Raw genomic sequence first — 14,371 nt, 5'->3', positions numbered from 1 at the left:
TAGTAGTTCTTTAGATAGTTATATAAAAGATGTCGCTTATATTTCATTTAACCTAATAAAACAGTGTCTAATAATTAAGATATATTTCAAACTTTCAATGAAAATCATTATGAAACAATAAAAATACTAAAAGTACGGAAAAACTTAATTCGTGAATGATCTTTAAAAGCTGAAGGGGATCGTACGAAGCACTAAATGTGGTAAGGGCCTTTCGCTAATGAAAAAAGGTTCCAAATCAAATTTCATAGGAATATTACCTCCTGTTAATTTTGAGGGAAAAATTTACAAAAATATTGCGAACAAAATAATCATATTTTTGAGTATATAAAATTATTACAAATGAAAAATACATGGTAATATTTTTAAAGGGACTACCTCACGAACATTATTATAGAAAAATAATTTTTCAGAAACTCGTTTTTAACGCTTAAAAAGTGGGTAGATGTCACTTCTTTAATACCAAAATACACAAGAACAAATTTGAATACACTAAAAGCCCACATCAAGTACAGTCTTTGAGACCAAAAAATCTTTTTTAAAAAATAAGGTATTTTGGGTATCGGCAATCAAACTTCATTTCCATGGAATACCTCGCCAAAATTTCACGATGGACATACTTTATCTCCATGTCAAAACTATCGCGTTCTGCTAAAACCCAGATTTGGTCGAAGTTTAAATCTAAATTTAATTTTAGTTTAAGAAATTTCTAATGATAGAATTTAAAACATAAAGTTGTTAACTGATTTCATCCTTTGGCCAATTACAACTGGTTGGCGTTTTAAGGCGTGAGATTCTATACCAATTAAAAGCGCCATCAATTAGACGTCAGCAACGTGTTTATATATGCGCCGTTGTAAACAAAACCCACATTTATTCAATAGATCTTTCTACAATGCAATTTTAACAAATACATTTATGAAATTTTCGGAGGATGGGCTGACGGTTTACCTAAAATTTCAATCTACACTAGCTCACGCAATTTCACTGAAAGTTAAAATCATATGCGCGCGTTCTATTTATGTGGAAAGTTCAATAAAACAGATTTGCAGAATCGATTAAAATTATATGCTTAGTTTTATTTTAAATTGATTAAACCATAAATTGTATGATTATAGATTTAAATGATTGAATCGTGATAAGAATGAACAAATCGTGATTAGAATGATTGAATTCGTTATAAGAATGAATAAATCGTGATTAGAGTTATCGAATCGTGATTAGAACATTTGATTGAATCCTGACTAGAACATTTGATTGAATAGTGATTAGAACATTTGATTGAATCCTGACTAGAACATTTGATTGAATCCTGACTAGAACATTTGATTGAATAGTGATTAGAACATTTGATTGAATCCTGACTAGAACATTTGATTGAATAGTGATTAGAACATTTGATTGAATAGTGATTAGAACATTTGATTGAATAGTGATTAGAATTATCGAATAGTGATTAGAATTATCGAATAGTGATTAGAATTATCGAATAGTGATTAGAATTATCGAATAGTGATTAGAATTATCGAATAGTGATTAGAATTATCGAATAGTGATTAGAATTATCGAATAGTGATTAGAATTATCGAATAGTGATTAGAATTATCGAATAGTGATTAGAATTATCGAATAGTGATTAGAATTATCGAATAGTGATTAGAATTATCGAATAGTGATTAGAATTATCGAATAGTGATTAGAATTATCGAATAGTGATTAGAATTATCGAATAGTGATTAGAATTATCGAATAGTGACTAGAATTATCGAATACTGATTAGAATTATCGAATAGTGATTAGAATTATCGAATAGTGACTAGAATTATCGAAGTGATTAGAATCATTAGATTGACTGAATTGTTATAAGGTTTATTGATTTGTGATTTGATTAAATCGTGATTAGGATGACTTCAATTTTTGGTTTGTAATGATTGGAATAAAACGTGGTTATAGTTAATTTGAAACGTTATTTCATTGATGAAATCGTGATTAGAGTAATTAAATCGCGATTCGAATGTATAACTCTTGATAATAATCATTTTATCGCACCCGAAACGGAAGTAAGCTGCCTTTCAACTCAAACTTTGATGGTGAACAGGCTTACTACGCAAAAGCTTTTTTAAAATTCCGCCAGGGTAGTTATAGAGTAATGTCGAGCCGTCACTAGCGAGAATCTTGTACAGGCCTTGATTCTCGTATTCCGAATCGAAGGAATCCGTGCTGGAATTTCAAAAATCTAATATGATTATTCAAAATTTACGAATCATATGGAATTATAGAATCTTACAGGAATTATAGAATCTTACAGGAATTATGGAATCTTACAGGAATCATAGAATCTTACAGGAATCATAGAATCTTACAGGAATTACGGAATCTGAACAGAATCAAGGAATTATCAAGTCGAATCATGGATTCTAAGACGAATCAAAGATTCGTATATAAGATCGTGGAATCTTATGTAGTATCAAGGAATATTTTAGTCGAATCATGAAATCGTATGAAGAATCATGGAATTTTTTATTCGGAACATGAAAATGGAAGAGAAAAGGCAGTTTTGAAGAGATCATAAACGGCGGCACTAGCAAAGAATTTTTGTACCGTGACCTTGATCGTGCCTATTCATGGTGATTTTGGCGTTTGAGTTTCTTGTACAGAGTTCCAAGTTGTTGGATTTTAGTAAGATGGTCAGGTAAAGTTTGAAATTGGTCCCAAAATCCCAGAGGTCCGGGAGCTGAGCCCGTAGGCCATTTCGTCTCAATCGCTGCCGCATTTTCTCTCGTCCAAGCAAAGGCAAAGCAATTACGCTATATCGTCGCTAGTCTCCCCGTCAACTTTCAACCCCTTTTCTTTTCTTGATATTTATTTAAAGTGCCGCTATAGCGATTCTTTATTCCGTTTTTTACTTGAGAGCATCTTTTTGTGTTTTGGAATTTAAGCTTACTGGGTATGGCGGTTTTATTCTGGTAATTCTCGGAAATCCCAATTTTAGAGCACCTTCCTAGGTTTAAAAAGACCGAACGCTACTGTTGGCCACTATTGTCAACCTCGTTGATAATTTAGTGCTTAAAACTTAAAGTAGTTTTTGGTGTGGCGATAGTTTCGCCGTTTGAGCTTTTTTGATTTAACTAATTTTAGACCAGGGGTGCCCAAATTTGTGATGTCAAAGATCACCATTATAAAGGTCGAAATCGCCATTTCCAAGGTCAAAATCTATATCAAAGAATTGATTTTATTTGAAGATGATCATATGAAATTATCAAAAGACCACTTCGATCATTTTCAAAAAAAATGTGTGAAATTTTGTTTTAATCTAGTAAACAAACGGGTAATTTTTACGTAACCAATTATTAAAAGTAAGGATATCGTCAACTCTGGGGACAAAAACTAACTTAACCGTTATTACATCACTTACCAATAATTGGTAAGTGATGTAATAATGGCTGCATCATTTTTAATTTGGATATTTTTTATTTTACTTTAGTGTAAGATTATCTCAGTAGCAAGCAAGTCTAATTGTTTATTTTAATCAAAATTTTACATTATTTTGACACTAGGATTCAATCTTAATAGTTCTTTTTATAAAATAACCTTGGCCATCTTGTTGAAATGTTAAAGGCCTAGTTTCATTTTGAATTTGGAAAAAAGGGTTCAGGCGGGTATTTGGCTACCCCTTCTGACCCCTCTGTTCAACCGGGGACAAAAATAATATAACTACGTACCCTAGATTCGAAATAAAGCTCCTTCCACGTAACGCAGGCTCTAACTGAGTTCCCGGAGGAAGTCGGAAAAAACTGCCTTTTAGTGACTGTATCTCTAAAAAAGTTTCTAAACGAAAGAAAACTAAAGGTGAGTAATATAATCTTGGGATATCTATCGAAATTCATTATTTCTCACCCTGCTATGGAGCCTGATTTTTCCATAGAAATCTCATAGGTAACTAGAATGCTTGACGCCCGTTCGCCTTGATCCTTCAGCCAATCAGAGCTCAAAGAGTGGTTCTGCCAAGAATTTAATGTCAACAGAGAGAATGACCTCAACTAGCTCCCGCTATAGTTACGCAGAACTCCCAGCTAGCATGCTAGTCAGTTGTAGTTTTCCCCCAGTGGCTGCCAGGTTGCATTCTATTCCCTTGGTGAAAATATCTAAGAAATATTAGTATCTTATTATAATAGGATAGTTATTGTATAGTTCGCTCTAAGGCCTCCGAAGGCACGTTACCCAACCTTCTAGAGTAGAGTGGCTATACAGTATCCAACTTATATGATACCAAATGCGTTGAGTACAGAGCCTGACACGCAACGAACCACTTTAAAATTGGCAAGTTTGGCTTATGTAGCTGGTTTTGTGGTACAGAAAATGGAGCAAGCTGAATTTTGTAGCTTGTGTCTCGAGTGCATTTCCGGACCCTTTTCAAATTCAACACTTTTAGACTTTATTAAAACATCCGAGGAGGTATAAGTTACCCAAATAAGGATTTTGTAATGTTTCATTGAGGCAGCACTTCCTTATTTTTCGAGAATCAGCAAGAATTAGCGAAAATATTGAATCTCCTGTGTTGCCGAAACTTACCAGGTGTCCAATTTTGCATCGCAATTTTAATGTCCCTCATGCCTCGATATCTGCCAAATTTTTCTGTGACAAAATAATACCACACGTAGTTGATAACATAACTTGGACAATTTGATTTGAGAAAGTAAAGGAACTAGTTTACAAACCTCAATCGAGAAAACTTCTGAAAATGTAAAGGTCTTTCATTTTCATTATGGATTTTCATATTTTGATCACCATACACCAGTGATGCTTCATTGTTTTCCAGGATTCTTTCATATCTACCATTCATAATTACCAGTTTTCATTCATATTTACCAGTGTTCATTAATATCTACCAATATTCATATTTACCAGTTTTCATTCATATCTACGAGTATTCATATAATCATATTTACCAGCGTTCATTCATATCTACCAGTGTTCATACTTTTTTACCAATGTTCATTCATGTTTTCGTTCATTATCACTGTTATTCCAACTATATATGTCTCTAAAATTTAATGAAAAAAATGCAATTATTAACTTTTACGTCAAACAAATTATTTCATAAAAATATTAAAAGTATTTTTTATGCTCATTACACTAAAATTTTAGTTGCATCACTTTACATATCAGTTTAATTGTTTATCTACTTGCCATCAAATAGTTTAAAATCCAAACCAAAACGTTTGATGAAAAATTCCACATGTCGGTTTGTTTACATTCCATTCTAAACACGTGATTTTCACTGGCGCCTGAGCGGTGGCACTTTTGGAAATAGTCGATCTCGGCGGGAAAAATGAATTAGAAAATTTTGAAAAGGGTTGTAAATCATGGAAAAAGGTTTATTCTACCTCTGACATCGACGAATATATTGAATAGTTTTCAATAAATTCCTTAAAGTAACGAAAAACCATAATCGTTCCATTCGATTCTATGCTAATAGTTAGGTCCGGAGGTGGCTCCAGCGCCTCCGTAGCGGCAAAGAACGAATTTCGCTATTTTTGTTCTTTTGGGTAGGCCGCCTGGTGCGAGCGTAGTGAGCACGCGAAGTTGGCCATGGCCAAGGGGACCCATTGGAGCCGCCCTGTTACAAAAGGGTGTACTTTGTACGAGCACGGCCCCCTGCACGCGCTCACGCTGCTCGCGAGCAGCGTGAGCGCGTGCAGGGGGCCGTGGTACGAGCGAATAAAACCTTTGGACCTACTGAGCGAAATAAATTATCATTGACTAGCTGCATAAGCAGCCGATGCCGGGATGGTGACGTCAGTGGGAAGCCAGAAGCTGATTTCCGCATTGAAATCAATGCTCAGTGGATTCCAAACTCTGAGAAAAAGTAACCAGCAAATGTCTTAATCGCAGTCACCGCCATCTAGCAGGGTTTTAAAAAAACGGACCGGACGTTTCTCCAAAGTGAGCCGGAAGTTAGGCAGGAAATGTCGTCTGCTCGCTAAACCGCGTGTATGATTTCCAAAGCTCTAACTATATTAACGCGAATTATTATAAATTTCTTTGATTCTATTCCTAATTTTATTACACTGGTGAAACTTAAGGTAAGTTTATCAGACTTTAGTTAAACAGGGAAATTTAAAGAAACATTTAACAAAGAATTTATTTTCAGGACTTAAAATGAGTAACAATAAAGTACCATCTACAACTCCTATCCTGATATCTAGATCTGGTCGCATTATTAAGCCCAAAAAAAGTTTTAGCCCAACCCGGATTAGTGGAACTGGTGTTAGTCGCGTTAATCCAACTTCAAACACTACCCTAGTCAATACGAGCCCATCTATTACAACATTCAAACCAAGCTCAAGCTCCACTCCAGTTGTCAAATCGAGTTACTCCCAGATTTCGGAATTGAAATCAAATTCCCAGTAAGCTTATTTTGTCATCTATTTTCACCATTTTACTCCTTTCTATGGAAAAAAGTCGAGTATTGTCCCCCCGCCGTTTGGCTTGCGGCAGTTTCTACTTGCAGGTGTGGGTGATTCAACCCCTGCGGACACCCCCCTTCTCTCGACTTGCTCATTGTCATCTTTTTTGACCGTGAGTGCTAGAATTCTCTGGCTTCATTCCAAAATGTCATCTCAAAACGACCGGCGCGAGATTCCGCTAGAGTCAATGTAAGCTAAAATTTGGTCAATTTTTTATTTTAAATTTCTTAAAAAAATGATTTTCGTTAGTCCCGAGGAACGCCTGTCACCTTGTCGGGAAGGGGAAAATGTCATCGCCCCTGTCCCAATTCCGGCAGTAGCAGTGTAAGTTTAAATTGGTCTAATTTTTTTTACAATTCTTTTAAAAAATGAAATACCATAGCCCCGCTGGAGGTCGATTACGGGGGGGAATAGTGAGGTACTGGTTGGAGCGTGGGCAATCTAATGCCCCTATCGCAATTCCGGCGTGAGTCGCATTTGGTCTAATTTTTTTTACAATTCTTTTTAAAAAATATGAAATTTCATAGTCCCGCGGGGGGTCCATTACTTCGCGGGCTAGCGAGGTACGGGCGCGCGTGGGTGTCCTGTCGCCCCCCGAGACATAGACATCGCCGGGCCGTAAGTTTTTTGTTTTCCTAAACGATATCGCGATATTTTTTTAAATATCTTTTATCACTAGCGCCTGTCAACCCTCCATTGGGCATCATATATGTGTAAGAAGAAATTTGGTTAATCTATAATAATAATAATGAAAAAAAATATTTCTTTAGCCTACCGCCGAGTTACCGGACGTGGTCCATGCCATACTAGCCACGGCGGCGGCCGAGAGGGCCCATTAATTAATGTCTTAAGTATGTCTTACTTTTTAATCGCTGCTCCGGAAATTTTATTAAAACCTATTTCTTTTTTCCAGGTAAATATTTAAAAATCAAATAGTCGTTCTTATTGCACATATAATTTTTTTGATACAATCAGTGATGGAAAGGGTAAAAAAAGTAGCCCCCTAGTATAGTTAGAAACCTTTAGTAGTTTTACTAGATTCTTTTTTTTTAAATTTCGGTTCTATATTTCAGCAGTATATTTCGGAACTTTTTAAGGATAATAAAAAATCTTGTCCGGGTGCGATATATTTTTTCCCCGGGGTGCATGAGTCATCCGAGGGATATTAATACCGGGGGGGGGGAGCTCCCGGGTTTGCGTCATTTCGTATTCAGGCTTCGAAGCGTTAAGATGTCTTACGATTTGGGTAACAGAAAACAAGATGCAAACTTTCAGCGGAAAATCAATTTTCGCTGGCGTTTAGGAAAAAATTCGTGTCTATCAATTGGTTTAAACGGTGAGGACAGATATTGTAACAAAAAATACCTGGAGGAGATTTTGATTTACAGTACTAATATTTTATTTACCTAAGTTCAATGTCTCTCTTGATCGAGGTACAACAAAGTCTTCTAGCGATGATGAATCGTCTCCAATAGCCACAGGGGGAGTTTGAGATTGTGGTACTGTAAATTAAACCATAAAATGAATTTTAGTTATTTCTGAACCTTTTTAGGTTATATAATACAAAAGCGCTTTAAAATTTTGCTATTGAAAATCTTTAACGGAGTGTCGAACTCTGATGGTATATCTTGTAATAACGAAATACCATCACTACTTTTTAACTGAAATCCCACGTTTCCCAAAGAAGGAAAAAGAGATCGGATTACACTTTTAAAATTTTCAGGAGTCGTTTCAATTGGAAAATACACTTTATTTTTTCCATCTAAAGGACGATTATATTGTCCTAGAAAAAAGCAAATACTAAAATAAAAAATACAATTTATTTAAAGTGTTGTTTGCAAGAAATGTGAGTTAATAGATACACATTTATTCGGTAAAGGGGGGGGGATATGAAAATTTGAGAATTAAAGGTTTTATGGTCATATAACACCTCCCAAGAATTTCCGAGCCTCCGTTCGCCGCCATCTTGGAAAGCTCGCCCAACGCCGGAAGTTGCTTTAACCAAATCAAATTCAAAATAATTGCCTCTTATGTTCCGAAATTCCCAAAAAACGGACAAAATTCCCCAGGAAATATTTTTAGAAAATTGTTGCATTTTATTATTCAATCAGCCATCAGATTTTAACCGTAGAAAAAGGTTATTCTTTGGCGACCCATAGCGGCGGAGTAGCTCCCCTGCCGAAATATCGCAACGAAACTAATCACAATCTGTAGATTACCATCGAATTAGTCAATTTAAAATTTTGGAAAATAGCTTAAAAATCTCCGAAATTTTGGGCGGTTTTTAGGTAGAGTTAATTTATCTGCTTTGCCGATCTCTGTTTTTAGGCTATTTCAGAAAATTGTTTTTAAATTTAAAAGTCATTTTCTGCAGAAATGCGTGAAGATCTACGTAAAAAAGTATCTGGAACACTATTTCGTGGTATTGTACTCCCGAAATACGTATCAAATGAGGAGAAACCGCCTTGCAAAAATTGACTAAAATGGGATTTTGTCAATTTTTCTCTTTTCAATCGTTGGCGGCAAAATTGAACCATGGAAAAACTCTGAAATTTTTCAAATTGGCGGTGGGCGGAGCGTAGTGTAGAGAGAGAAGGTAGTCGGCCCACGCAAAGTAGGCGGAGTTAGGCTTGAAAAGGGGTAGATCGAGGCACCACTACTCAATACTAAGGGCTATTCGTTCTCACTACCTCAATCCGTTCTTGTCCAAACAATGTGGGCCATAAAATTATAATTGAATGATGATTATAAAGTGGTTTCATTTTCGTCCAAACAAGAATTTAAATTAATGATACTTACCGAAACCTCTGGCTTTTAACGCTGACCATTTAATACCACGTAAACTGGCTATTCCAACTTTATCCAGACACGTAATTGGTAAAGTAACTTCTGTTTTACCGTTTTTTTTCGGCCGTCGACTATTTCTTAAAACATAATTCCGACCTCTCACTCTGTCCTCTTAATTTCTTCTCGAGAAATTTGTCGCCAATGATCGCGCTAAAGAATTCAAATTATCACTCGCGGTAGTTGCTGTTTCTTCATTTGTGTTACCCCCAGCTCTAGCGATAGCTAATGCATTAAGTAAATTATTACTCGTTAACGTGAAAGCCTCCGCCATTTAAAACTGTTGAAACTACGAAAGAAGTAACAAAAATTACCGACTTTTGAAACTCCCAACAGCGTGAAAATAATTTGGGAACTTCGAATACCGATTGCTTCTCTACATATAAGACTACTGTTTGAAGCAATGTTATTCCTACGAAACGTGCGCAAGGCCAGACGACTAAAAGTATAACAGCAAATTCGCAAGAGAAAGTGAAAACCAGGTATTTCTCTGAACAGAAGGTTAGTTCTCCGATAAGACGGGGGGAGGGGGTAGTTGAAACACCCTTAAGGAAGCGAAAGATAGGGGACATTTGACATAGAGATGAATTGGGCATATCTTTCAAGTTTAAGGTCGGGGGGGGGGGGGGATGGGTTTCGAAGAAATGGGTAGATGAAAGGAGTCCGAAAAAGGTTATTTTTAGCAGGGAGTAGAAATGTGGGGGAACTCGACGTTCTGGCCCATGGTCAGAGAAAGGTGCGCTCTAGGCTTGGAAAAATACGGGCCAGTATGACTATTTTATCGCCATCTATTGGGGAAAAAAAAATTTTGAAACAGAGCGGTTCTATACAACGCTCAATATACCACCGTTTACCACGTGGTCTGTTCACGTGCAAAGGCCTAATGCCAAGATGAAACATAATATAATAACTAACCTACAGTAATATAAGGAATTATTAGTATTTACCACTATTTGCTTCTACCTACAACGCTTTAACTTCATTACAATTTTTATAATGAAAAAATATAATTTTGGCCGGAGGACTTTGTTATTTCAACGCGCACTTGAGTTGACCCGGGGTCAATTTAACAAAATACTCCTGATTTGCGATAGATGGCGCTGAAAACGGTATTCTGTCCCATATTATTCCAAGAGGGGGTAGAAATTCCACTCTACTTTCGGGGTCTCTCTGCCCACGCTGGGGAACAAAAAAATTCGTTCTAAACCACTCCCCTACTACTCCCTGATTTTTAGACCCCTTGTAAATTATATGCAAAGAGTAGAAACTCTAGAGTAGTATCAGTGCGACGTCACGCTACGTCATCTCATCTATGCTTTTTTCTATAGAGAAAAAGACCCATCAAAACGGCGACCATGGTCAAAGCTACGGAGTGACATTAACGCATACCAGGGATCAGTCACTTCGATTCTACTGCGATTCTGTAAAAACGATTTTCGAACTTAGAATTCGCGATTCCTATATGCTCCTGGTTGATTCTCTATATTTCATTAGATTCCATTTGTAAGCCGGAAAATTTTCCGTATTTTTCCGAAAAATATTAAAAACGTTTTCATTCCATGATTTGTCTAATATATTGTTTGCAAATTTAAATAAAGCGACATTTTCACCTCATTTTTTCTAATCTAAAAGTAAAACTAAACCTATAGACTAGTTTAAACTGGTTGAAATGTAACACTATTAATGTTTTGTAGTATGTTTACTGATATTAGTCATTTTAAATCGATAAAAAGTTTAAAACATTAAAAACCCTTGAAAAGTAATTTATGTTTAAATTTTTTATTTTTCCGATTTGCGGAAAATTTTCTGGAAATTTTTCCGCATTTTATTTTTCCGGAAAATTAACAACCCTAGATTCCACCATGAATATATCTAGCTATGAATATCCAACTCTACGATATAGCCCTTCTATCATGTCGATTTGATTTGGGTGGCAACCAGTGGCGTAAATAGAGCCTCCGCAGACCCCGCGGCGCGGGGGGGCCCCCGAACGTTTATGATTAAAATCGGTGCTATTCAAAAGGGCCCCGATTTGGTTTTCGCGGGGTGGGCCCCGGGGTTCCTAGTTACGCCACTGGTGGCAACTTTCGAGACCAGTGGCGCGTTTTCAGCCTCACTCGGTCGGAGCAGAATGATGTGATTGATAGATAGATATATTCATGATTCCACTTCCTATTCCGTTATTCCACTATAGATTCCACGATTCTTTAACTGACTCTTTGATTCTTAGATTCTACAACGTTCCAGTAGTAAAATATATTATTTGAAATCGATTTTTAAACTATTAAATTAAAAGCAAACCGGCTTCATATTTTGGTATTTTGTAGTCGGCTTATCGTTTTAGGTGCTGGGAAAATTTGTTATATTTTTGCTAATAATGTGAGCTTTTCAAAATTTAATCTAGAAAAACTCTTTCTAAATTTGCAGTGTTAATCAGTTAATCAAAGTTAAATTTTCGTAAAACAATTTATGGTTTTTAAACCACTTTTTATAATTTTTATTTAAATTTACTAAATAAAGGAAATGTTAGGCTTTAGCTAGCTTTATACACATCTGGGTACTTTAGTTTAAAAACCTCGTAACTTCAAAAATTAGGATCCGAGAAAATCAACTTTGAAACTGATTTCTATATGATATATATTATAGCTCTAGTTCACAATACAGATGTATTATAAGTTTAATATTTATTATACGTTTATTGTTAAAATGCGCAATTAAATAGTTTAAAGATTTCATTTGTTTTGTTTTTTTGTCCCAAAAAAACACATTCGTGTCCATGGAATGTAAAAAGTAGACACTCGACGGAAATATGTTCTATATATGTCCTAGTAATTTTTTTAGAAGTTTACATTTTAAGGGGGGCGTAAGAACGAAAATGTAATTTGAACTAATTTCAACATTTTCCCCTCCCCTGTTACCCGCATTGTTTTCCCGTTTTACCCGCATTGTTCCACCCCGATTATACGAGATTGTTCGTTAAACAACTACCTATAAAAATATACATTAAATTTCATCATGTGATGTTCCTTTTAAGAGATATGGGAACATTTTGGTTCAAAAGGGGTGAAAATTCGAGAAAAAGCTGAGATTTTTTAAATTGTTGCCCCCTTTCCGCCCCTTTTGCCCAACTCTGAACATCAATGGTTGTTCATTAGTCAAATACCTATAAAACGATATATTTGAAATTATTGTACATTGCTCCTATCAAACGCTACGGAGACGTTTAGGTTAGAAGGGGTAAAAATTCAAATTTCAACACCTCTTGAGAACGCCACTGGTTTAAAAAAATGGAAACCTCGGAAAAATAATACTAGGACACAGAATATATTTCCGTGCGTGGAGTTTTTACTTTTTGCATTAAATGGACACGAAAGTTCCCATCATACCCGACTATTTGGTTTTCTTCGTGTGGTCACAGTTACCCCAAAATTAGGGTGAAGTTGTGACCACACGAAGATATTATTTTAGAGCTACAAAAAATATAGCTTATTGGGACACCATATTTCACCTCTGTATGTAATTTCCTTGTGATTGGTCAAGGATTTCACATGATCACACTTCCCCCACATTTTGGGGGTAAGAGTGATCAGTAACAGAGTTAATTTTAAATAACTAATATTTAAATAACTATTTACTCGATATTATTTTTTTGCGTAGTTGACATATTAATGGTACCAATTCTTAAGAGGATGCTATTTTTAGTTTAGGAGTATCTTCAAGTAAACTCCCAAAAAAATATTTAAATGGGGGTAAAACCACAATTACTTTCTAATTATATCTGGAGCCATTTTAAATATGTTTTAGTATAGATAAAGGTTGATGTATTCTTTCAAAAACTTTCAAAATTAAGCAAATTCGCATAATTTGCGTAGCAAATTATGATTGAATCGTAGTGTCAAAATAATGTAAGATTTTGAATAAAATAAACAAGTAGACTTCCTACTCAGATAAGCTTACACTAAAGTAAAATAAAAAACTAGGCATACCATTTTTATCGATTCTGTAAATCTGTTTTATTGAACTTTCCACATAAATAGAACGCGCGCATATGATGCAAAATACTGCCTAAAGTAGCTTAAGCCTTGGTGACCGTAGTTAATTGTTGATTTTATAAAATGTCTTTACGCTTGCCGAGCTTGTTGAAATGTTGCCCTGGAAAAGTTCAGCCAATGCCAAAGAATGAGTTCATAAACTCTTTAGTGGGAGAGAAAAAGGATCCACAGCTGAAGCGGGGAGGCAACATTTCAACAAGATGGCCAAGGTTAATTTATAAAAAGAACTATTATGATTGAATCGTAGTGTCAAAATAATGTAAAATTTTGAATAAAATAAACAATTAGACTTGCTACTGAGATAAACTTACACTAAAGTAAAATAAAAAATATCAAAAATTAAAAAAAAGGATGCAGCCGTTATTACATCACTTACCAATTATTGGTAAGTGATGTAATAACGGCTAAGATAGTTTTTGTCCCCTGAGTTGACGATATCCTTACTTTTAATAATTGCTTACGTAAAAATTCCCCGTTTGTTTATTATATTAAAACAAAATTTCACACATTTTTTTGTAAATGATCGAAGAGGTCTTTTGATAATTTCATATGATCATCTTCAAATGAAATCAATTCTTTGATATAGATTTTGACCTTGAAATGGCGATCTCCACCTTTATAATTGTGATCTTTGACATCACAAATTTGGGCACCCCTGGTCTAAAATGAGTTAAATCAAAAAAAGTTCAACTGGCGCAACTATCACCACACCAAAAACTACTTTAAGTTTTAAGCACTAAATTATCAACGAGGTTGACAATAATGGCCAACAGTAGCGTTCGGTCTTTTTAAACCTAGAAAGGTGCTCTAAAATTGGGATTTCCGAGAATTACCAGAATAAAACCGCCATACCCAGTAAGCTTAAATTCCAAAACACAAAAAGATGCTCTCAAGTAAAAAACGGAATAAAGAATCGCTATAGCGGCACTTTAAATAAATATCAAGAAAAGAAAAGGGGTTGAAAGTTGACGGGGAGACTAGCGACGATATAGCGTAATTGCTTTGCCT

General features: G+C 35.4%; 1 protein-coding gene and 1 long non-coding RNA gene across 4 annotated transcripts; one reads left to right on the top strand and one right to left on the bottom strand.

Moving 5' to 3' along the window:
- Nucleotides 1-3,509: 3,509 nt before the first annotated feature.
- On the bottom strand, nt 3,510-4,824 carry LOC149941311 (uncharacterized). 2 transcript variants are annotated; one of them, XR_016481337.1, is made up of 7 exons: nt 4,716-4,824; nt 4,570-4,632; nt 4,464-4,504; nt 4,224-4,406; nt 4,058-4,142; nt 3,895-3,998; nt 3,510-3,825 (listed from the first exon to the last, which is right to left on the bottom strand). It is a non-coding gene; the product is annotated as an uncharacterized LOC149941311 (long non-coding RNA). The 2 variants fall into 2 exon arrangements; XR_016481336.1 differs by having other exon boundaries at nt 3,895-4,142.
- A 1,545-nt stretch (nt 4,825-6,369) lies between these two features.
- Nucleotides 6,370-7,456, top strand: LOC149941310 (uncharacterized). Of its 2 annotated transcripts, XM_090179696.1 has the most exons (8): nt 6,370-6,407; nt 6,499-6,656; nt 6,717-6,791; nt 6,850-6,933; nt 6,995-7,085; nt 7,147-7,180; nt 7,238-7,318; nt 7,381-7,456. In XM_090179696.1, the coding sequence occupies exons 2-8, from the start codon at nt 6,613-6,615 to the stop codon at nt 7,401-7,403; spliced, it is 432 nt and encodes a 143-aa protein (XP_090035822.1). In that variant the 5' UTR covers nt 6,370-6,407; nt 6,499-6,612; the 3' UTR covers nt 7,404-7,456. The 2 variants fall into 2 exon arrangements, with proteins under 2 accessions (XP_090035822.1, XP_090035821.1); XM_090179695.1 differs by having other exon boundaries at nt 7,238-7,437.
- Nucleotides 7,457-14,371: the final 6,915 nt, after the last annotated feature.

Source organism: Leiobunum rupestre, chromosome 6, assembly GCF_980474605.1.
Source record: "Leiobunum rupestre chromosome 6, qqLeiRupe1.1.hap1, whole genome shotgun sequence".
In the NCBI taxonomy this organism is placed as follows: domain Eukaryota; kingdom Metazoa; phylum Arthropoda; class Arachnida; order Opiliones; family Sclerosomatidae; genus Leiobunum; species Leiobunum rupestre.
Note: the sequence above shows the minus strand (reverse complement) of the source record. Positions and strands in the feature narration are given on the sequence as shown.

Bases quoted from the DNA above. Each gene is read 5' to 3' on its own strand.
- LOC149941310 (XM_090179695.1), top strand. From the start codon at position 6,613: ATGTCATCTCAAAACGACCGGCGCGAGATTCCGCTAGAGTCAAT. The intron at 6,657-6,716 runs GTAAGCTAAAAT...GATTTTCGTTAG, and splicing joins GAGATTCCGCTAGAGTCAAT to TCCCGAGGAACGCCTGTCAC. The intron at 6,792-6,849 runs GTAAGTTTAAAT...GAAATACCATAG, and splicing joins CCAATTCCGGCAGTAGCAGT to CCCCGCTGGAGGTCGATTAC.